This window comes from Cavia porcellus, unplaced genomic scaffold (assembly GCF_034190915.1).
Source record: "Cavia porcellus strain 051 isolate PalLab524CR breed Dunkin Hartley unplaced genomic scaffold, mCavPor4.1 scaffold_13, whole genome shotgun sequence".
Classification (NCBI taxonomy): Eukaryota; Metazoa; Chordata; class Mammalia; order Rodentia; family Caviidae; genus Cavia; species Cavia porcellus.
The window spans coordinates 48,239,903-48,264,682 of NW_026947496.1; the positions used below are offsets into that span (position 1 = coordinate 48,239,903).

At 40.4% G+C, this 24,780-nt stretch overlaps 1 protein-coding gene and 1 pseudogene across 9 annotated transcripts in view; both read right to left on the reverse strand.

Moving 5' to 3' along the window:
- The window catches only part of LOC100717288 (zinc finger protein OZF-like), a 74,534-nt gene extending 53,898 nt beyond the window's left edge, over window positions 1-20,636 (reverse strand). For 2 of the 9 annotated variants that reach the window (XM_063260191.1, XM_063260192.1), the window contains exons 1-2: window positions 20,473-20,614; window positions 9,947-10,007 (exon numbers count right to left, since the gene is read on the reverse strand). Coding sequence is in view for 3 of the 9 variants with exons in the window: in XM_063260188.1 (XP_063116258.1) it covers window positions 9,947-10,005 (59 nt within the window). In the remaining 6 variants the exon portion in view is untranslated. Of the gene's footprint in view, window positions 1-9,946; window positions 10,008-20,313 lie in introns of all 9 variants that reach the window. The other 7 variants (XM_063260188.1, XM_063260186.1, XM_063260187.1 and 4 more) reach the window with 7 other exon arrangements.
- A 2,360-nt stretch (window positions 20,637-22,996) lies between these two features.
- Window positions 22,997-23,665, reverse strand: Cavporv1r-ps604 (vomeronasal 1 receptor cavPorV1R-ps604 pseudogene; annotated as a pseudogene).
- Window positions 23,666-24,780: the final 1,115 nt, after the last annotated feature.

Consider the following 24,780-nt stretch of genomic DNA (forward strand, 5'->3'; position numbering starts at 1 on the left):
CAGCCAGAGAGAGGTGCCTTAATTGTTTCCTGCCCAGTGACTTCTGGCCCAGCAACAGCAACACAAGTGACCAGACAGCAGCAACCTGAGAGAAGCCAGAGCTGGGGCCAAAAACAAAGCCCATGCTGCATGGCGGGGGTCAATGGTGGCTTCCACTCTCAGGGACCAAGAACATAGGCAGCAGCATGGCTCCCCTGGTGGGCACAAGCCCAGCCAGCTGCAGAGCCCCTTTTCTGGGCTTCCACCCTGGAACCCCCTCTCCAAACTCCCCCCTCCTTTCAAAGCTAAGGCACTTTCAGAGTTAATTGAGATAGCTCAAAAGGTCTTCAACAACCAAGATGATCCATGGGACTTGAAATCTGGACTGAGCTAGAAGAACAAGGTTTCCCTAAATCTTTTCATTTGCATGTGGCCAAGAGTCACAGGACTCAAAAAGGTCTTAACCTAGTATCTAGGACCCTAAAAGAGGCCTGTTGCCTAATTCTCCTGGAGATTAGACCTCATGGCTGTAGGGTGGCCAAATTGCCTATAGCCACTGCAACCAAGGAAGCCTCTAAGTTGACTTTTGACCAAAGACTCCAGATAGTGAACACACATGTTGTGGAGACATCTATTGGAAACCCAACAGATGGCTTTCCAATGCTTGCATTGTCCAGCACCAAGCCCTTCTACTTGATACTGACTGCATTGAGTTCCTATCTACCTCTGCACTCATTGCAGCGACTCTCCTGCCTGATGATGAACCCTTAATGCCAATATATAATTTATATGAACATTATTGACTCAGTTTCAAGCCTGCAAGCTGACCCGACTGATGTCCCATTGGTCCAGCCTAAAGCCATCCTTTTCACAGATGGCAGTAGTTACCTCCACCACAGTACTCAAGTGGCAGAAGCTACGGTAACCACTGAAACTGAGGTAATATGGACCCAAGCTTTAGGGTTGGGAACTTCATCTCAGCAGGCAAAACTGACAGCCCTTACTCAAACCCTAAGATGGGAACAAATAGTTGGTTCACTTTTGCTACTATCCATGTGCAAGGGGCCATTTATCAGAAAAGAATACTATTAACCTCAGCAGGAACAAAGATCAAGAAGGCTCCTGAGATCTTAGATCTTTGGGCTGCCATTGGTTGCCCTGAAAGGTTGCTATTATATAATATTTGGGGCACTAATGAGAAGACATCCCAAACCCCCCAAAATTCACTCCCTGCTAAGATAGCCAAAGAGGTGGCATTAAAATCTGTGGGCACTATAATTCTTCTCCCAACTTTCCCACCACCCATGCTCCTCAAATCATCCTATTCAGATGTAGACTTGAGACCAGGCAAGAGCCTAAAAGCCCAACTTTCTCCAGAAAGCTGACAGATCATTGGGTCCCCAGCTCATCCAGGAGAACCACTGGGCTACTCACTTAGGGGAACCAAATTGGCCAAGTTATCTTGCCTGACTAAAGAGACCAGCCCAAAAGGCCCACAATGTCTTCAAGTGAACTCTAAGCTGGCCACCACTGATGTTCAAAAGAGACTCTAGGACTTAATCTTAGAGACTACTGAGAGATAGACTGCCAAAATGGGCCCTGAAAGAGGAGGACATAAATATCTCTTAGTTCTTGTAGACATCACTGGGTGGACTAAAGGATTTGCCACTCGGACTGAGTCAGCTCTCATCGAAGCTAAAAAACTCCTCTGTAAGATAGTGCCTCAATTCGGTTTGCCCACCGCCCTGGTGTCTGACAATGGACCAGCTTTCATAGCTCAGATCACTCAAAATTTAGCTGCAGCTTTAAAAGTCAATTGAAAATTACATTATGCCTGCTGGTCTCAAAGTTCAGGTCACGTAGAGAAAATAAACAAGACTATTAAAAAAGCTATTTAGTAACTGGCGCTTGACACTGGCTAAACCTGAGTAAGTCTCCTTCCTTTTGCCCTTCTGCGTGTGTGATGTACTCCTTTTGAGGCCATGTACCGCCAACCGCCCCCTTTAATCCCCTGGATTAAAGATGATAAATTGGCTGCTGTCACTAATGGAGAACTTGTTAAGTCCTTACAGGCTCTCCAGTCCCTTCTGGGGCTACCAGACCATTCCTAAAAGATCTGATGACCCCCTGGCAGCTCAACCTGGTGATCAAATCTACATCAACAGAAAAGATCCTATCCCACAGCCATCAAAGTCACCAGAAAAAGCCATTAGATTCATTACTCCCACTTCAAGCCTGCAAGACCAGAGACTCCAGCTAAGTAGACTAAAAGTAAAACTCTAAAGATGCGGGCCCTAAGTATGTTTATATGTATAGCTAACATCAAACCCAGATGATAAACACTTCAAATCTTAATTTTGGTTCTTTATGCTGGTGGGTACAGAGACCTAAGTCCCTCACTTTGGGAAACATCCAGGGCTCTGAATTTTGTATTGTCTATAAATTTCCCCTTGAAGCACTCCCCATTTCAAATCAATTGTACAAAATGTCTCTTACCCCTCAACCAACATTTAGTCTCCCTTCCAGAAATTTGGTTTGCCTCTAAAAATGGCCTCACCCCTTGCATTCATTTGGCTGTCTTTACTGGACCTAACCCTAAACTATGTATCTTAACTCATGTTCTTTCCTAAGTGTACTGGTATTCTGGGAAAATAAAAAATAAAAAACAAAAAACAAATGGGGTACCTAGCCTCACACACAAAAAAGAGGGCCCCAGTCCTAATTCCTGTCCTTTTGGGATTAAAAGTAGCTGGTTCTGCAGCACTAGAAACCACAGCCCTCATAATGGGAGACCAAAATTACCAGATACTAAGCAAAAAAATGGATTATGATCTAGGCACACTTAAAATGTTCATCATCTGGAGGAGTCTCTAAACTCGCTGGCTGAGATGGTCCTTCAAAACTGGTGAGTTCTAGATCTCCTATTCTTAAAACGGGGGGAGGGGGGGTGTCTATGCCTAGCCCTTGGTAAATCTTATTTTTTTACACCAACCATTCAGGAGTTATTTAAAAAGTCTTAATCAGCTCAAAAAGCACCTAGCTGATTAATAAAATGAGAGACAGAGTTAATATAAAAATTTTTCCACCACCCCACGGCTGGCCACCTTATCTTGGCTCTGGTAGGACCCCTGATTTTCTTCTTGCTGGCCATTACTATTGGCCCGTGCATGATAAACTGTTTAATGCATTATATCCAAAGCCGAAATCTTTTAAATTAATCTCTTAAATTAATGGTTATATGTTTCCAATACAAGGATTTATGAAATGCAGCTAAACAAGATGACTTTTAAAAAATAACCAGGAATCAAGGATCTGATTCATACACTAAAACCAGTGGGGAATGTAGCTTGGCATTACTGATGCCATCTAGAGCCCTGCATTTAACTAGTGTCCTGTATTTGACCCAGGAAAATGGAAAATTACTCAGGGTATAAGTCCTATGAGAAAAGCAAAATGAGCTGTACCCACAAGAAAAAAAATTAACCTGCTCAACAATAAAAGCAGGATACAAGTGTCAACCAAAAATTAATGTAAGATTTTACCTAAATTGTTTCCAACAGGATGTCTTTTTGTGGTTCTCTGTTTTAAAAACTCTGTAATTTTCCAGTTAAGAGCCACTTGGTGAGACTCTGAAATGGGTCCATGAGAGTGGTCACTGAGCTTAGCTAATTAAATTTCAAATTTATCAATTTAGCTGTTTGAATTCCTATACTGTTTACAAACCCACTTCATCAATAAGCACTAGACATTCATAAAAAAAATCATCGAAACTAAAGGCTCATTTTCAGACCCCACAACAAGAATTTACCAATTTGGCTTTCAATTTTTTTTTTCTCTGTTTTTATGAGACAGAGTCTCACGCATCAGGCTGGCCTTGAACTCACAGCAATCCTCCTGCCTCAGCCTCTCCAGTGCTGGGATTAGAGGTGTATGCTACCATGCCTGGCCTGAAAATTTTTAATAACAGAGATGAGGTTACAAGAAAGCAGCACATTTCTGAGCTACAATGTTAGCCTCTGCTGTAAAAAACCCTCGGGCTGGAGCAGACCCCTAGGCCTTTTCCGCCCAAGAGTGTACCTCCAGGGCCCTGGTTCAAATACAGCCAGAATGGTCACTGGGCTAGAGAACACCCACAGCCTGAGATTACTCCTAAAACATCCTGGCAGCTATGGCCAGTGGCCCCCAATCAGCTCCTTCCCAGATCTTCTTGGCTTGGCCACTGAGGACTAACTAGGTTCAAAGCCAGGAGAGGCCCCTTGGAACATTTTGAATGCCGAATGCTAGGTGACTTTTTCAGTGCAGGGTTAAGTCTACCTCATTTCTAACCGATACAGGTACTTGCCAAGATGAGAAAATCTCACCTTGTAAGTCTTATTAGAGAGAAATCCCACAAACCATGTTAGGAAGAAAAGAAGGTCTGCATAGTAAAAGAAGGTGTAGAGGTGACTGGATTGGAAGCTAAAAGAAAAAAGGGCAGACTTTGCCAAAATTTTAAGACACAAAAAATGCTTATTATAAGTAAAAGGCTTTTATTTCTTCTAATACTCATTATAAGAAAAGTCTGTTAATTGACTTACCAAAAGCTCTCACTAGTCTATTTGTGCTCTTGATACAAAACTAAATTAACAAAGGCTTTCATATAGCTGTAACATCCATTATTGCTAATTTCATGGTGTACTAAATATTATCATGCCTTTCAGATACACAGGTCTCCTAAAATGTAAAACGGGGGTCATTTATGGTAATAAACTTTGCCTTTCTCTTACTCCAGCTACTCCTAAAAAAAGTATATGTCAAACCAATATGAAACCACCTGCCAAATAATAGTTTTTAAATGCTTTTCTCCAAGGCAGGACTGGCAGATTAATTTTACCCACATGCCACAAGTACAAAATCTAAGGCAGCGCCTGGTGTGGGTAGACATCTTTACTGGATAGACAGCTTTCCCCACAAGTTCAGAGGCCTCAGATGTTATTCATTGTCTTTTAGTTGATATAATTCCAAGGTTAGATCTCTCCACCTTTACTCAATCAGATATAACCCGTTTTTTTTTTTTTTTCTTCCAGTTTAACTTTTATTACTCAAATTACCCAACATGTGTTTAAGCTGCTAGGGATCCAGTGGAATTTACATACTTGCAATGGACCTCTGTCTTCTCGTAAGGTTGTCTACTTAAGAACCACCTTGTTAAACTTACACTCACCCTTATGAGGATAACCTAGCTACTTGGTTTAATTAAAGATTTAAACTCCAGATTTCTGCAGAAAAAGCAGACAGGACCTTACAGAGTTATTCATAACACTGCAATTCATAACCCTGCATGGCTGTTTTCTTCCCTGGCCAGTGGACTCACTATCCCATGTAAAGCTGTGCCCTGCTGATAAGTTTGCCAGATTGCTCCTCTGCATCAAAAAAGTCACAAGCAATCTCTCCTGTGTAGATGAAGCTGACCAGAATCTCAGAAAATACCTAAATAGCTTACCTGAGACCTTTGGCCCAATTAATTTTTTTTTTTCTTTCACCATGCCCTGAGGCTGTCTTCTACCACTTCATTCAGTCAATGCCAAACCTTAGTATCAACTCATTCCTTGAGAAACTGCGTCATCCTACCTGAGCAAATTGTTGGCTCTGTATTTCTATATCTATAGCAACTTATATGACCTTTCCAGTCCCAACTCAGGACTGGGTTTCCATGTCTTCTCAGACTTCTGTTTTTTTACAGGATCGTGTACAAGTGATTACCAACAGACAAATGCTGGCTCTGACTTGCCTTTGACACAGCTCTATACCCCAAGATTTCTCTCCCAATTAGACTATCTGGGCTGCCCCATTTGTCATGCCTAAACAGCTCTGAGATATTTCACCCTCTTTCCCACCCTGAGAATGACCTAAAAGATCCCATGCCTCCCTTGTAAACAGTGGGAAACAATAGAATGCCCTGGTAAACAAGAAATAAGGGCATTAAAGACATTTAGGACCAGACCTAGTACCAAATTCTATTTACATGCCTGTACTGATCTGACTTCAAATACCTCAGCTTTGACTTCAAATATTTCATCTGGAGTCTTCGAAATTCTAACCTCAATTCAAAAATTTTACATATATACTCAGTTTCCCCTCCAGATAGCTGTTGTCTCTGATGACACTCTGATGTCAACCTGCTTGTAGGTAGATGAATAAAATCTGATCTTTCCCACAGTCTCAATCTTCAGTGTTGCCTCATGCCTCCACTGACCTGACACTGGATTCATCTAGTTTACCAGTTAGAAAGATGAAGGGTGCAGGCACTGATATTACACAGGTATTATACCTATCTTTCTTGGATAATTCCAGTATTACAGACAGTTAAATTGGGTAGAAATAGGCCTGACCCAAGATAAACTTTCCCAATACATGTGATGCCTTCTATAATCAGGAATCTGTGTTGCTCTTAGCACACAGAACTGACGGCCATAAAAAAATTTTAGGATTGGGTCTGCAGTCTCCCTAATGCCAGCAGACGCAGCTTCATATACACATCTATGCCTATTGTACTGCAGCTTTGACCTCATTGCGTCTCAATTCTTTGAGACTATAAACCCCAGCTCCCAAACTCTATACATACTTAGCCTCCCCACCAGATATCTGCTGTTATTACTCTAATTCCAGCCTGCCTATACCGAGGCTGAATCTAGACTTTCCCATGGTCTTAGTCTTTAGGTGTTTCCTCATGCACCATAGAGTAACAGAAATATTACATGCAGTCAGACAGGGATAGGTCCTTGAAGGAGTCAGAGCAGAGGATAGCAATACATTACAACTGTGGCAGGGGGCACATACACTGAAAGTCAGGTCTCAAGACAGAATAACTAAGCCTACATGCCTCCCCAAGGAATAAGCCACATAGTATAATTGATATCACCTGGTCCAATAAAGTGTAGATAGACATCAGTCACCCAGGTGGGGGACTGGGACCTAAAAAAAGTCCTTGCTGTTTTCACATACACCTGCTATGTGACTTGCTTTCCACTTGGATCAGCATTACTTAAGTGCTTATACTTATATTCTCATTGGCTGATCAGTTTTGTTCCACATTGTACCCACCATGTGATTTTTATAGCACCTCATGATTTTGCTCTATAAAATTTGCTTTGACAAGCAGGCTCACTGGCAACCCACTTGGGCCCCCTCCTGTCTCTCAGGAATTATCTCTCCCAATAAAGTTTTCCTACTCTTAACCTCTATTGTTCCCTAGAATTCATTCTTTGATTTTGGGGAACATGAACTTGGTACATCTGACATCTAGCAGGTTGGGAGTTATAATATTGCCTTTACATCATTTAGAGGTCCTGTATCACTAGATCTTCCTATATTTGCCACTTTAAATGCCTATGATGAGTAAATGTCCTTTTATAGTCTTCCAAGTAGATTCACTCACAGGCATCTTTATTATCCAGAGTAGTCTGCTTTTCATTACATGAAAATTTGGTTAAAAATTATCCATAGGGGTCAATGTAAATATACAAGATCAAAATCCCCAGAAAATCCTTGAAGGATTTTTAAATAACATCATGAAGTAGTGCATGTGGATGCAATTCCCATGTTGACAATTCTGAATGTTTTTCATTCAAATTTTCACAAAATTGTCTTGATATTGTAATAATGAAAGAGAAAGAAAGTGCTCAAAAGGAAAGAACAACCAGGATGGGGAAAGGAAAAGATTATAAGTATGTAGGAATACATATATAAATGTATGTATGTGTATGTACACAAGATAATAATACTACTAATCTGTTAGTTCATCACAGAGAACAGTTTGTGCTGTCATTGTTTGATTGTTTGATCGTTTTTATACTTATTTTGTAACCTGAACAACAACTTCTAAGATAACAAATATGCAACACATTAACTAGTGTTCACTTCCTACTATTTTTTGAAATTCTGTATCATTTCTATCCTTTTTTCTGTTTTGCTTTTTACAGTTAAAAAATTGTCTTTGGATATTAACTTGTGTTTCTCATATATTTTACATTTTGTGGTCTATAGAGATGTAACTGCTAAAAATTAAATACATTAAAAATTACATATAATGAAAAAATACTGAAGATACTTTAGAAGCATAACTATATATTCTTTGCTTCTTAAAATTTCTAAGTGGAGATTTGAGGCTACTAAATGTATATCATAGATTGCTGGTTGTTGGCAACCACAAATTCACAATGGTTAATTTTCAATACTTCCCTAAGGGATAAAGTGGAGACCTGGAATTTTATCTGAGATTTCCCATTGACTCTTCTTAGCAAAAGATCATCTACACCCTTGAGTCCTCCCAGGATTAAACTCCAGGACAAGATCCTTCTCAGCATATGATCATCTATGCCCCCTTGAGTCATTCCAGGATTGCCCACAGTCATAAACCTCTGAGGCTTTCACGAATTGGAATCTTCCCCTAGCCCCATCCATCACTGTATACACCCAATAAATAGTGGCTGTTTAAGAGTGTGAGAAGGAGGACTCATCAGAGACACTTGACTTTGCAGTCAATCATATATCACTTGTCTCTGTTTTTTAGTTTTCTCACCATATCCCAGGCAAAGAGACAATTGAGACTCTTTGCCTAGTTCTCAATAGTTGGTGTATGTACCTGTATAATACTAACGTAAGATAAAAAAAACTGATCCTTTTAATAAGTTCCACAATAGCTATTCTAAAGTGACAATAAGTATCTGAAAATGGAGCCATATGTCACACTATAGGTTAACCAGATGAAAATGAACTTTAAAAAATAAGTCTCAAAGCGATTGATGCTAATATCTGCTCATCATTTTAAGATACCCTAATAGTATGGATCACACAATTGGGGCCAAGACTACTCCTTCTTCATTCATCTAAATTTGGGTAATAACTCCAGGGTCATTCCTCCACTGTCACAAGAGAGGCAGAAATAAAAATAATAAAGATGCAGGACACAGCACATAGATATTGTGATAAGATTCTCAGTAACATTTTCCCTCCTCAAGCCTTGTTAAAAGTTCAGACATGTGCACTTTTTTGGGACCATGAATTATAAATCAACATAGTATCTATCAGAGGCCCTCCTGCTTCCTTTCTGTCACCTCTGAGATCTTGAAGTTAATGAGGTAATACAGTTCACAGGGCAGGATGAAGTCTACTGAGAATAATACAGGGAAAACTAGTATCCAGGTGTGGGGACAAATCTTATTTCCTTTATAATATTAAGCTTACCCATTCAACCACTACTTACACACTTGGAGTTCCAGGAAAAGCACTCCACCCCTTCTACTGTACTAGCTAATAAAACAGCAGCACAGAACACTGTCAAGAGCCCTATTTCCTTATGATTCTGCTTACTATTTTTTAAATTTTTATTTTTATTTTATAGAAAAAAAGTAAAACAAAATTTCGTAACAAAATAAGAGAATAACAATAGTTATTACATTACATATTGTTATCTTTAAAGTAGTTATTCAGGGTACAAGAATGGGTATTAAAATTTTCTCCAATTGATATTAGTACAAATCTTCCTTTTTCAATGAAGGGACACTAATAGTACAGACATGTATACCATAGTGTACCTGAGATGCCTCTGCACCCTGTTAATAAATTTTGTAAATTTTATCCAGAGACCCAGGCTAGGATGCACATCTTTTAAAATCTGCAAGTCTAATTTATCTGTGTGCTTATTTTCCTATATCCTAACACCACTTTTATGTTCATAGCACCTTTGCTTTTGGTGGCACAGACTTGCCCTCAGCATATCTACCTGTTATGTTTAATAAATGTAGCTGCTTTTTGTTCTACTATTGATTGTACACTTGGAATTCTTTGCTTGATGTACACAAGAACTGGGAGTCTATTCTTGGATACACCACACAATATTACTTTAAAAAGTCAATGATTTATATAAGCACAACTCATTTCTTTAAAAAAAGTTTTTGTTATGAAATAGTTAATAGTCGTGACTTACCTGCTGTTAATGGGTTTATTCTGGTAATAGTTGTGAGACGGTAAAAGTCTTCCTAGCATCTCTGTAACAGATAAACTCCTATTATTTTACTGTTTCATTTTTGCTTAAATTAAGTACTTATTTTTTTAAAAATCCCTTAGTTCTTACTAGAAAGCCTTGGAAGATTTAAAATAAAAGATTTTGTGGCTCTCCTACTCCAAGTTTGTTACCTGTTCTTTACTAGATGTATAGTGCTTATTTACATATGAGTTTTAGATAATGAGTTAATAACATGAGTTTTAAAACTATTGGTTACCTATGTGCCGGGTGGCATAATTTTATAATAATGTAAAAGTTATGCTTCTGGTTTCAAATTTATCATATATTACCAACAATATAACTTCTGAGTAAAGCATTTCTAATTAAAGACAATATACCGTCAGCAAAATTTTTCTTAAAAAATAAAAAATGTAATACACAGGGATAGTATAAGGCAGGAAGCATCATATTATTAGACTTCAAACCATACTACAAAGCAACAGTCATAAAAATGGCATGGTACTGGCATAAAACAGACACATGGACCAATGGAATGAAATGGAACACGAGAGGATTCAGAAACATACAGTTATACGATCACTGACAAAGGAGCCAAAAGTAAAAGAGGAAAGAGTTTATTCAATAAATAGTGCTGGGAAAACTGGATTAGCTGTTGGCATAAGATTGAAGCAGGACCCATACCTTTCACAATATACTACACTAAAATCAAAATGGATCAAAGGTTTAAATATTAAAACACAAACACTGAACCTTCTAGAAGGCAAAATGAGTAAAACACTCCAAGTTACGGAAAGGATATTTCAAACAAAACCCCAATTGCACAAGAAATAATAACAAGAACCAACAAATGGGGTTACATATAATTAAAAAACTTCTGCACAGCAACTATAGTAGAGTGAAGAGATACAGTAAAGCAATTAGTAGAGTGAAGAGATAACTTACACAATGAGAAAAGTTTTTAACCAGATATTCCTCAGACAGAGAATGAGTATCTGGAATATATAAAGAACTCAAACAAAGAAGACCACATCAGAAAAATGAGCAAGACCAAATAAACAACCTACCACTACATTTCAAGGTCCTAGAAAAACATTAACAATGCAAATCCAAAGTAGGATAAGAATAGTACAGAGATAACAGCAGAAATTAAGGAAATTGAGCTGAACAATATAAAGAAACAATAAACCAAAGAGCTGATTCTGCAAAAAAAAAAACCCCCCAAAATTGATAGCCAATTTTATTAAAAAAGTAAAGACACCAAAGAATGCAATTAGAAATGAAGAAGATGAAATTACAATGAATATAGTCAAGTCCAGATAACTAGTGTGTGTGTATTTTTATATATATACTTCAGGCCGGCCTTAAACTCACTTCGTAGCCCAGGCTGGTCTCGAACTCGCAATGATCCTCCTGCCTCAGTCTCCAGGCATGAGCCACCATGCCCCACAATCAGTATATATTTTGAAAATGTATACTCCAGTAAGTTGAAAAATTAAAAAGAAATCAATAAATTCCCAGATATTCCTAGATGTAAATTACGAAAACAGAACCAGGGAGATATAAAATCTTCGAATAATTTAGTAAAAGGCAATGAAATTAAAGCAGTTTTTTAAAAAAAACCCTCCCCCCAAGAAAATTCAAAACCCAAAAAACCTACCAATTAGAAAAGCTCTGGACCTGATGGAGTCACCTTTGAATTTGACAAGTATTTCAGGGAAGATCTGACACCAATACTTTCAAACTTTTTAATGAAAAAGAAGGAACACTCCCAAAGTCACTCTTGGAAGCTAGCATAACTCTGATTCCAAAACTAGACAGGGACCTGCTGAAAGGTTTGGCCCAGACAGGACACTGTAGCCAGGAAAGCCACAACCGGAAGCAGGAAGCCCCATCTTGCCCTGCCCCTAGGAAGTTACCTGTGATGCCATCTTCCCGCCCCTGGGAATTTACATATGGCGCCAAACCTAGGACCAATGGGCTACCTGTGTATCCCTAATGCCCGCCTTAGGTTCCACCCCAAACCGAGGCTATTTACAGGCCCCCACGCCGCGTGTCCGCCGGAGAGATCGCCGGACGCCAGCGGTGGGGTGCCGGTCATCTCTCTCCGTGTTCTCAGAATAAAGGCCGCTTTTTATTTTATATTTCTCATCTTTTGTTAATATCTCTATCATTTGGTGCCGTGACTCGATCGGCAGGCAACTGACTCTTGGGCCACATACCCAGAGTTTCCTCGCCGATAACCAGATACCATCCTGGATTAATCCCGAGCTTTTTCCTCTCCCGAGACGTTCCTGTCGCCAGCCGCCTGCACTCCGCATCGGCCAGACTGATTTCAGGTGAGCACTCCCCGGGGAACTTTTCGCACTGGGCAGCCCCAGTGGAATGTTCTCCCCGTCTGCGTGGGTCTGTGCATTTTCACGTCCTTAGGACCGCCCAGGGCAGGGTTCTTTCTGGGCAAACCTGCGCCCACAAAATTTCTCACGTTCTTTGGGTTCGGATAGCCCAAAGCAGAGATTTTTGGGACCGCCCACACTGAAAGAATGCCTCACTTCCCTTAAAGCCTTGCGCTTTCACGGGCAAAACTGTTACTGACCCCACGTAGACTCCATTCGTAAATCTCTCAGTGACGACTGGAGTTTACGGTTTGGAACCGTAGCCGCCGCGTGGTACCACAAATAAGTGACGACTTTTTTCTGGACCTCCGGTTTTTTTTCTTGCCTGAATCAGTCATGGGGAACGTATTTTCTAACTCCCAAAAGACGCCTTTACGGTGCCTAATTTCCAATTTACGTACTCTAAAAATTAAAGGTACCATAAAAACTAAACAACTAACTTTTTACTGCCAGGAGGTCTGGCCAACCTACCCGCTTATCGGCAAGCCTTGGCCCAAACAAGGAACATTTGACCCCTGCATTCTCAGGAACTTGTACGATTTTTGTCAAGCTGGCAACAAGTTATTAGAACTCCCTTATGTCCAAGCCTTTCTTATTCTGAGAACACGTCCATCTCTCATTAAGTCTTGTGCTCCCGCTGAGATACTTTTAGCTAAGTCTACTGCGCCGCAAACTTTTCCGTCCTGCCCTCCAGTGCTTTCCCGGCCACCGCCTGCCTACCACCAAACTTGTTCCCTGCCGTTACCTCCCGCCGGACCACGCTCTCCTCCCCCTATGCCTGATTCTCTCAGCAGCTCTAATCCCTCTCCGTTGCAGATACCTCCCACTGTACGATCGTCTCCCTCTCCACCTTCCAGGACCCATAACTCTCCCAGCAGCTCTAATCCCCCTGTGTCGCAGTTATCTCCCGATGTTCCATCCTCTCCCCCGCCTTCTCCTGGGACCCATATCACTCCCAGCGGCTCTGATCCCTCTGTTAGTGCTTCCTCTCAGTCTCCGACTTCCTCTCCTGAGAATTCTGTATCCCCTACAGCATTCTCACCGCCCGCCCACCATACTAGATCTCGGTTGCTATGTCCTTCCAGCAGGTCGCGTGATTGTTCCAGCTTGCGCGGGGAACAGTCGCCATGTTGCAACCCTCTGCCACGTGGCATGGCGCCGCCATGTTCCGGAGGGCCACATGGCGACAGGGCGCCGCCATGTTTCGGGCCACGTGACAGGGCGCCGCCATGTTTTGGGTCACGTGACAGGGCACCGCCATGTTCCCAGGACCCTCACTGTCAACAGGCGTCTCCTTGTGGCTCCTCTTGTGAACTACAACAGCCGCCCTGTTGCAGTGCACATGATGCTTCATTGTGCTGCCGACAGCAGTCCTCTCACTGCAAGGCACACAGTGAGACGCCATCTGCTCATGTTTCCCAGGGTGACCGGCAGCAGCTCTGTAGCCGCTCTACAGATGATTGCTCACATGCACCTACCGGACGGATAGCTGCTCAATGGCCCCCTGCTCCGGAATCTCCTCAGGCTCTGCTACCGCTTCGGGAGCCAGCTGGCCCCAAGGGACCTGTTAACATCCATGTGCCTTTTTCCCTTTCTGATCTATCTCAGATTACCCTTAAATTAGGTAGCCTCTCTGTTGACCCACAGAATTATATCAGGCAATTTAAATTTATTACTAATTGTTATGATTTACATTTTAAGGACGTTTATAAAGACTCTGGGCCTATAGCTGTGCCAGAGCAGGAAAAGCATACTAACTATAACAAATTTTTAAAACAGGTCCAGGAAGCTAATCAAAACCCAGCTGTGTTCCTAAATTGGCTTTCTAATCCTCGAGCCCTGCAAGCAGTTCCAGCTTCGCGCACTGTGTCGGGCCGCCTCCCAGGCCCTCCCCCATGCGCCGTCCCAGCCCCTCCCTCCCCTGTGAGCCGTCGTCGCCGCCGCTGCCACCTTACACGTTTCCGGGGGCAGTCCGAGCCCGCCCCTGCGCGCTACATCCCAGCGCTTGCCCCACCCACTGGGCGTGCTCTGCCGGAGCGCCGCGAAACAGCAGCTCAGCAGCTCTGCTCAGGCATGCTTTTTTTTTTTACAATTTGGCTCCGCTCAAAAGATGCTTTTTTATTACAATTCTCAAACCATTTAATCAAGGTTATTGGCCACCTGATAATTTTACCAGCCTTGTTTATCAATCAAAGCCTTCACCAATCTCCTGTTTAACAACTAAGGTTATAAATTCCTTTTTGCTGGGAACCACTAGCTGTATTTCAAGACAAGGGTTTTCTTTAAAGTTTTATTTTATTTGTCTTGGTTCATACTACTGCAAATAACAACTTTAAAAGTAAATGTGTTCAGAATTTGACAGTATTAGATCAGTTTTGATAGATTTATTCATAAGATTGCTAAACCTTTACTGCAAAACGTTTCCATTAAAGCCTTGTTTGGCAGACTAAAGCTTTGTTAATTCTACGTGTCACCCTATAAAAAGCAATGTGCCATCCAGATAAAGCCTGCTTTCTAATCTAAAATGCCAATATTAAATTCCTGCATACTTACTTAATTCTACTGTAGTCCAAATCCCAAACAAAAAGGCAAAACTTGACCTTCAAACTTTATAGAGATCTTAATATGTTTTTTTTTTCATATTTTAACACTTGTGACACTTGGAGTTCTGAGACAGGTAAACCTACACAAGGTGGAGCTGCCTGCCCTCTCCATGGACCACGCTCAAATGCAGCAGAAGATACTGGGCAAGAAAATGTCCCATCCTGGCATTCTTTGAGACCTTACTCCAGGGCTACTGGACTGTCCTAGCCACCAGAGAGTGGGTAAGTCATCATAGCCCTCATAGGAAATGTCAACACTGCCAGATTCGTCACCGACAGAAAATCGCTGCTGGAGGCTGAGGGGGTTCAGGGCAACAACAGCCCCCTTTAAGGTGTCCGTCTCAGATTCCAAGTCGCACTAAAGTCTCAGGTAAGACATTCTCTATATTTGTGGACATAGAGGCCATATATACAGAGGTCTTCCTGAGTATTCAGGCTGCTATATTAAGTCCTCAATCTCTATGACAAGGTATTGATGGTCAACCTATGCCATTTACAAACAGGGCCTATTTTGTGCAGGTCCCAGTCCTAAATCTTAAAATGCCTTTTACTTAGACACACTGAGGCCTCAACACCTGTTGTTGCTGGTGGACCCTTCCTCAGTGATATAGACCACCCCCCTCCTATTTTTTTCACCAATTTCTCAGGTAACCCTGGTCAAGACTGACAGATACATTTTGTCTTCTCACTTTGTTTATACTTTTTCAGGAGACATAAAAGCCTTTCTCATACTTGCTAAAGTTCTGTTACAGCAAATCATTCCAAGGACTACAACCAGGATACAGCGACCCATGCCCAAATCAAAGTTGCTGGACTGCCATCCTGGTTTCACATCGCTCAGGCTAAGAGGTGCCCTTCCAGCCCTAAATCTGATCATTCTGAGTTGTCATCTCATCTTCTGTTGCCTACCCGTCTCCATCTCACAAAGGCCTCACAGCCACAGTTAACAGGCTAAGTCATATTTTGTTATCCAATTTGGTTCCTAATTTCTTACATTCTATTAATGATCATTTTTACAGCAGGACTCTTTAACAGTATTGCCTACAGACTCCAACATCATGCATACCAGAGACAAGCCTTACCAACCTACTGTCTTAACTTTTATGCTTTCAGATGGGGGAGTAATCACCTCTCATAACTCTCAACTCCACTCCTCCTAACCCCACGTTTAATTTTCAGAATTCTGCCTCACTGTGGAAATGTTTCTACCTCAACATGGTCCTGATAGAATGATATGTCTAAATCAAACGCACCTTTCCTTCTACCTCACCTGGGTCCTTAAATATGACAGTGCCATGTCTCCTCATAACATCTTGTCTCTTTGTTTTTCCAGTCTGACATACGTGCATTCACCAGTGAAGCTGTCCTGGCCAAAACACCTGGCACCAGCGTCTACCTGGGCATCAGCCTTCATCCCGTCGACTCCCCTAGGCTCCAGTACAGCGCCCTTTGCCAGCAGGAAGTAGTTAAAGAGAGAAATCTTCGCCCCTTTTCATAATAATAACCATAAGACGGGATATGAAAGGTTTGGCCCAGACAGGACACTGTAGCCAGGAAAGCCACAACCGGAAGCAGGAAGCCCCATCTTGCCCTGCCCCTAGGAAGTTACCTGTGATGCCATCTTCCCGCCCCTGGGAATTTACATATGGCGCCAAACCTAGGACCAATGGGCTACCTGTGTATCCCTAATGCCCGCCTTAGGTTCCACCCCAAACCGAGGCTATTTACAGGCCCCCACGCCGCGTGTCCGCCGGAGAGATCGCCGGACGCCAGCGGTGGGGTTGCCGGTCATCTCTCTCCGTGTTCTCAGAATAAAGGCCGCTTTTTATTTTATATTTCTCATCTTTTGTTAATATTTTTCATCTTTTGGAAACAACTCTATCACCTGCAAAAAGAGAACTACAGGCCAGTCTCTTTAGTAAACACAGATGCAAAAATATTCAATAAGGCACTGGCAAGGAGAATGCAAGAAATCAATAAAAGGTGATGCATCTTGAACAAGTAGGACTCATCTCAAGTATATGGACAGTTCAACATGTGCAATCAATAAATGTAATACATCACAAAAGTAGAAGCAAGGACAAAAACCTCATGATCATCGAACAGAAGAAGAAAAAGCATTTGCAAGTCCAACACCCATTCATGATAGGAATCATGAAAATGGTTCTTTATCTCAATCTGAGTTTTGCAAACCTACTACAAAAATATTAAATGGGGAAAAACTGAAAACTTTTCCTCTAAAATCAGGAACAGGATAAAGATGTTCAATACTGTTCTCCAAACATTAGCCAAAGCAATTAGGAAGGAGAAAAAATAAATAAATAAAAGGGACAATTATAGGAAAGGAAGAAGTAAAATTATCAGTATTTATAGATGACAAGATTGTTTACATAGACAAGATCAGGTGTGTTCAGGGTGATATGGCCATAGACAAGATTGTCTACATAGAAAATCCCAAAATTCAAAAAAAAAAAAAAAAAAGACTCTTGCAATTAATAACCAAATTCAGAAGTACAGCAGGACACAAAATGTAATAGTGGTTCTGTATACCAATAGTGAACTGATTAATAAATTAGGAAATAACCATTCACATTAGCATTAAGAAAAATTAAATATTTGGGAGCTAATCTAACCCAAAAAGTAGAAGACCTCTAGAATGAAAACTATAGCCCTGTGAAAAAAAGAGATCAAACACAGCATCAGATTTAAAACAATCCCAATGAAAATGTCTAAAGCCTAGCTTAATACCCATGATAAGCACTCAGTCAGAGCAACTGTCTTAAGGCACCCTGGGCTAATCAAAGACAACTTTAACTAGCTTACCCTGAAAGATCCCTCTACCCATATTCCCAGAATGTTTCTATACTATGCTCACCCTAAAAGGACCCTCTCTCTTTGTTCCCTGAATGTTTCTGTATTATGATAAACAATTTCTTTGTTCCAAACTTACTGTCAACATATGACTCAACCGCAGGTAACCAGCTATGTAATGTTTTGTCACTTGCTCTGTATTTCCCACTTCTAACTGCTATATAAACTAAGCTCTTTGTAAATTTAGGGTTGTTGCCTTTGGGATTGTCCTGCAGCAGTCTGCTGGTATGAAAATTAAATGCTGCCTTCTTATTTCTTATCTCTTTGGTGTGAAGAGTCTTTCTTTCGGTTTAATGAGCATTTTCCTGAAATAAAACAACCCCATGGGTTCAGTCACTTTATCATCTGGTGATGAAACCCCATTCAGCTATTTTATACTTGGTAAAGAGGCAAAAGCATGCTGGAGGAAAGATAGTCTCCCGGCAAATGATTATGGGGAAACTGGCAGAAGATTGCAGCTACACTCACATCTCTCACCATGTACTAAACTAAAATCAAAATGGACTACAGACGTAAATATTAAAATTGAAAACACTTAAAATGTGAGATTAAATAGGCAAAACTCTTGAACACGAAGTTGTTTGCAAGGACTTCCTTTTTGTTTTATTTTGTTTTTTGAGACAGGATCTCACTTTGTAGTCCAAGCGGGCCTGGAACTCAATATGTAGTCCAGGTTGGCCTTAAACTCATAGCACTCCTCCTGCCTCAGTCTCCTGAGTGCTGGAATTACAGGCATGTGCTACCATGCCCAGATGTTAGCAAGGATTTTAAAAAGAAAACCACAATTGCACAAGTAGCATGAATAATCAACAAGTGGGTTCATACTGAATAAAAACTTCCTGTACTGCAAAGAAGACCAAGAGATTAAAGAGACAATTTACATAATGATAATTTTTGTCAGCTATTTCTCAGAGGTCAAATACCTACAAAATACAAAGAACTGAAAAAAACTTAAGACCCCCTCCTATCCGATACAAGTAAATTCAAGAAAAAAGGTTCAATGTCTTGGAAATGGAAATTAAAACAATAACCAATATGACAACTTTCACTAGCATAGTGATTATCATTAAGAAATAAATAACAAATGCTGGTGAGGCTATGGAAGGAAAGGAACCCTTTTCCATTTTTGGTGGGAATGTAAACTAGTACAAACATTATGGAAATCAGTATTGAATTACCTCAAACACCAAAACTAGAAATTTCACACAACCCAGCTAAGCCCTTTATATGTTTTTTTCCCGACAAAAAAAAAAAAAAGACATCCTATTACAGTGATACATTCATAGCCATGTTTGTAACAGTACAAATCATTATTGCTAAATCTTGAAAGTGGCCTATATATCAACAGATCAATGGATAAAGGAAATTTATATTCATACGCAAATTTATATTCCATAAAGGATAACTTTAAGCTATTTTTTATGCACCTTGAGACCATATTATTACGTGAAATACATCAGATACATAAGCTTAAATATTAATTGATTTCTCTTATACAAGATAACCGAAATACTAAATAAAATTGAAAAGCATGTTTAAGAAAGATGGATAATAGGAAGCATAAATCTTTTGTGAAAGGGAAGGGAACTATACATGGTAGCTGAGGGGACTAGAGAGGGGAAAGAAGTGAATGAAAAAAATTAAGAATTATTATGCACATGTACCAGTCCCAATAAAGAATGTAATCATTATGTACTACAAATATAAACCAATAAAAATAAAAATTAGAAAAAGTAAAACTATACATAGGATTAATGACTCAGAGTAGGTTTTTTAAAAGGAGAAACATGATTGATAAACTCTTCTCAAAACTTACCAAAAGTAAAGAAAGACCCCTATCGATGCAGTTAGGAATGAAAAAAGTGAATTCACAATGAACACTGCTGAAATTCTAAGGATTATAAGAAACTATTTCAAAAATGTGTATTCCAAGAAATTGGAGAACCTAGAAGTAATGGAGAAACTGCTAGTCACATAAATTATCAAAACTGAAAGAAGATATAAAAACCTGAACAGACCAGTAACTGCAATGAAGTCGTGGCTATAGTAAAGTAAAACCCTAGCAAGAAAAGCCCAGGACCTGACAGAGTCACTGCAGAATGCTTCAAGAATTTCAGTAAAGGTCTAACGTCAGTATTCCTTAAACTCTTCCATAAAACTGAAAACTCTTGCCCAGAAATTAGTATTACCCTGGTACCAAAACTGGATATATATATATATTTAACGTATACATTCACGTATTTAATGCATGAATTTAAAAAAAGATTATTTTCAACAGAGTGCATAACTCATCTAGTGACAGAAGCTGTAGAATGAAGTACAGTCGTATTTTTAATAGAAATTAGAAAGATTGAAAACAACCACCTTAGGTATAGTATGCTTTTATAGGGCATTTGATTAAGCAATGGAACAAAGCATAAAGGACAGGGGAAGGAGGGAGAGGGAAAATTAAGACACCCACCGTTTTCAACTAGTCAGGGAGCCCCGCCTATTCCGCGAGCCTCGCCCCCACCTTACGGTACAAACACAGACCCTATTCCCCCACTCGCCAGTCATAAGGCCCGCCCACTGGACTTAAGGCTCTCTGTGGCTGCACCCTCCAGGCCGTTTTGGACCTCACCGTCACTTTAGTTCCTGGAGAGGGAAACTAGAATTTCTTTTCAAAGACTGGACGTGGAAGGGTTCAGGGTTTACCCGGCTGCCACAGGAGCCCTTCGGTCCCGAGAGCCGGAGTTCTAGCCGCTTCCGCTCCCAGCGGCCCCCGAGGCAGACAGCGGAAGTGCGCGCGGGGGGCGGGACTGCGCGACTCCTGGCGGTGGGGGTGTGTCGCGGTCTGTAGGTGAGAGGTATCTCTGAGGAGGGCGCGGAGCGCTGGGAAGGTTTTAGGGGAGGGTCGGAACCAAGGACTGCCTAGGCCTAAGCTGAGGTGCTGTTCTCGTTCCGGGGTGCGGCATGTGCAGCTCGACTTCGCCTCCGGGCGCCTCGGTATCCTAGTCTTGTGTGTTAGCACTGCCATCCTGTGGGAAAGGACGCCTCAACCAAAGTCCAACCCAGGGTCCCCAGTTCAGTCCTCGCCTGTGCTCCCTGATGTGTGGGGGAAAAAAACAAAACAAAACAAAAAACCGCTTTGGGGGGTCCTACCTTGCCTCTTATGCGAGATGACTGGATAAGTGTTTGCTGTTTTATTCCACGTGGTGTTTATTATTACCTAGCTTTGCAGCTTAAAAATTAGGATAGGGTGTACATGTACGAGTTGATTTGAGTGACTTTGTCAAGTTTATTTTTAAAATTGAAGGAATGAACTAGATGATCTGATACAGCTATATCTGTATCCACTTGACTTTTTTCTTCCTTTTTTTTTTGTGACTGGCAATTTGCGATCCATATAAGATTAAGCTGTTAGCTTCTCTTTGCTTCTGTTCCTTTTTCTCATTTTTTTTTTTAATGAAAAATGAACTTTTACTTTGGCTATGGGCATCAATTTTTGCATTTTTTCTTTATTATGGTGTTAGGCAACATAATAAAATGCTGTTTCTCAGGTCACAAATGTTAATACCAAGGAAAAATAAGACTACTTAATTCTTGCCACTCCGGGCCGCACCCCAAACTTGTAAGTCACAGATCTTCAAAACATATGGGACTTGTGCTGGGGATTTAACTCAGAGGCACAGTGCCTGCCTGGCAAGTGCGAGGTCCTGAATTCGATTCCTGGCACCCCTTAAAAAAAAAAAAAAAATATATATATATATATATATATATATATATATGAAAAGGGTGATGATATATATTTTCAAAGTACCAGAAATGGCATGTCCTTTTTAATAATGAGTTACAGTTCATTCCCACTGAAACATGAGGAGAAATTACCTCTGGAGGAAAGTTAAAAATCAGCTTTCAGTGTGTATGGGTGTATGCTTTGTTTGATTTGTTGTACTGAATCATTCATGAGCATTGTTGATTTTGGGGCACATTTTCATTGGGATGCCTTCAATCACCTGGGCCCTAAATGAGGGAAACAGTAAAGCCCTTGCTCCTGTGGAGCTTTCCTTCTAGCTAAAAGAAGGATTTTATATTAATAGTGACAGGGTGATATGAGATTATGGATCAGGACAAATTGAGGAGGTCAAGGAAAATATCTGAAAAGAGACAAATGTTTGAACCTAAAGAGAGTTCTGTGTAGCTAACCAAGGGGTTTGGCTATCCAGTAGGAGAGTGAGTGAGATTTGAGAACATTTTTCTTGTGCATGTATTTTATATGTACCCTCAGGCAGTGCAAAGCTTGGTGTGTTCTGTTACGAGAGAAAAGACAGGGAAAGCTAATTTAGAGAAAAGAAAGCAGGAAGTGAATGAATAGGTTGGACAGAAGGGCAGAGCCCTGAAAGTCATGGTAAACTCACAGTGTATTTTATAAAGTGATTGGGAAGCCACTGTGTCATAGTTTTAAGAACAAGAGTGACATGTTTATTTTTGTAATTTAACCAAAACATTGCTCCTGGGTTGAACATAAAGTTTAGGGTGGACAAAAATGAATGCAGATCCTTATTAGAGTTGAATAGATTCAGGACTTGCATGATGATAGGCAGGTATTAATGATTACCAAATCAGAAAAGTTGGAAGTATGTGTAGACGGAGGTAGAACTGAGAGGATCTGATGCATGCATTTTTTTGTAGCAGGGAGCAGAGGTTAGCAGTTGATGGTCTATGAGACAAATTGGCTCCAATTTTGGCTTTTACACAAAATTTTATGGGAACTCATTTGTTTATGTGTAGTTTGTGGCTGTTTTTCCACAATTAAATAGAGGTGAGAGAAATCATGTGGCATGTAAATGCTAAGACATTTCTTATTTGGTCTTCTGCAGAAAACGTTTGTTGACTTAGAGTATAAAAACTGCTTAGTGTTTGTCATGTGTTGGAGTGGTTGCTGGATATTAAGTTCTGAAAAAGCTAAGCACAGGTTTACATTTACCAGATTTATATTGTAGTTGGAGAGAGCAAGATAAAGTCATCTAAAAAAAGATGAATCACAACTTTTAAATGACAGCAGAAGAAAAGTAAAAGGTGTTAAAAGTGACTTTTGCAGTACAAAAATAAAAATTGTCTTTTTATGAAGTGAGAAGAGCCAGTAGAAATCATGGGCTGGTGATCTAAAACTTGCAATCTGAATTTGAATCTGGAATTTGCAACCTGGAACTATACAGATAGAAGACATACGTGTGATGTTTATATACATGAAAAGCCATGTACCCACTGTTCCAGCCCATGAGGCTCTGGAAGATGATATCTATAAGAACCATGAGAGAAAGGAGAAGCCTCCTAACTATGCCAGGATGTGCATGTAACACTGGCCAGTATACATTCCAATTCCAGAACTATTCATGCTGTTGACTACTGTGACATAGTAAATTGGAACTTAAAAAAAAACAACATGTAAAAAAGGAGGATACTGGAAAGGAACCTGCCTTGTGGTCTGTGGCTTGAACTTTCTCCATTGGGTTGTCCTGAGACTGATGGTGATGGCCTGGACCACACTGAAGAGACAGGTGGTGCAGGTAGAAAGATCCAGGTTGTCCTTCCCAGGTAAGTCATCGTCCTAATCCTACATAACTTGAGAAGTTTTTGAAATAAACTGCTGAAATGATTCCAGTCCTTCCAACAGAAATCCTGACTACATTTGAGAAAACCAAGTGAATAAGAATGAAATCTACGGGTCTTTTTTCAGGATCTATGACAAAAGTATAGAGATAAATCTCAAATGTAAGAGTGTTGCCTATGATTCCTAGTCCCAGGAGAGGATGATTGGTTGGTGATATCATTTCAGATCATTTTATGACCTCAGTGATACAACTAGAAAAATCGTTTTAAGAGCTATGAATAAGTAAAGACAACACATTTCAGATCTGTGGGCTTTCTGTCTATTTTAAAGTCTAGAACAAATTCTGAAGTACATATATATGGATATAAATTTTAAGCTATTTCATCCACCTGCCTTTCCCAAAAGATCTTAGCATTGGACATCTGTAAGAATTTGTAGCACCATTTTATTCTGAGAAAACAGATACAAGAGGGCAACCTCAATTTTTTTTTTTGAGATGAAGTCTTGCCATGTAGTTCAGATTAGCTTTGAACTCACTATGTAGCCCAGGCCAGCCTCAAACTTATGATGATCCTGTTGCCTCAACCTCTTAACTGCTGGGATTACAGGTGTGCATATCACACCTGGCTAGAACCTCAAATTTTTAAACCATGGTATTGAGTGTGATCTTGGGTACTGTTTTTGGCAATTAATATACAGTAAATAATGTCCCTGTCATAGAAATTTATTCATAGTCTACTGAGATCCTCTATACCATCTCATATATCCTAATCCCTCAGGTGAGTAGTGAGGTAAAGAAAAAATGTAACTTCTCCAAAGAATTTTACTTGACCAAATGGAGCTTCCTAGGAGAGGTCATTTGGATTATCCCTCTCTGACCTATGAGTAGCCCTTGGTCATAAGTAACATACACTTTAATTAGGTAAAGGAGTATGAAAGTCCAGTACCCTTCTTTTTAGTAGTACTAACTCCATGGTTAGTTGTGTTTTCTCAGTTATTCATATGGGTGGGATCTTACTGAAGCTGATTTTATTTTCTTCCCATTTATCTTGTTTTTTTTACTGTCTTCTTCCTGAGAATACTTCCCTTAAAAAAAATCAGAAGTGTCTGTGGACCCCAACTACAGACTCATTACTGACTGCACCTTTTGAAGTTTATCAAATCTGTTGATAATTCTCAATTAAAAACACCTGCCTTGTAAGGACCCAAAAGAGGAGGGGACAGGGAAGAACTGACTTGCAGTCTGGTTTGAACTTTTTCCATAGGGTAGTCCTGGGACTTAACAATGATGGCTTGGAGCACTGTAATATTTCTCACTACAATATGTATAGCCAC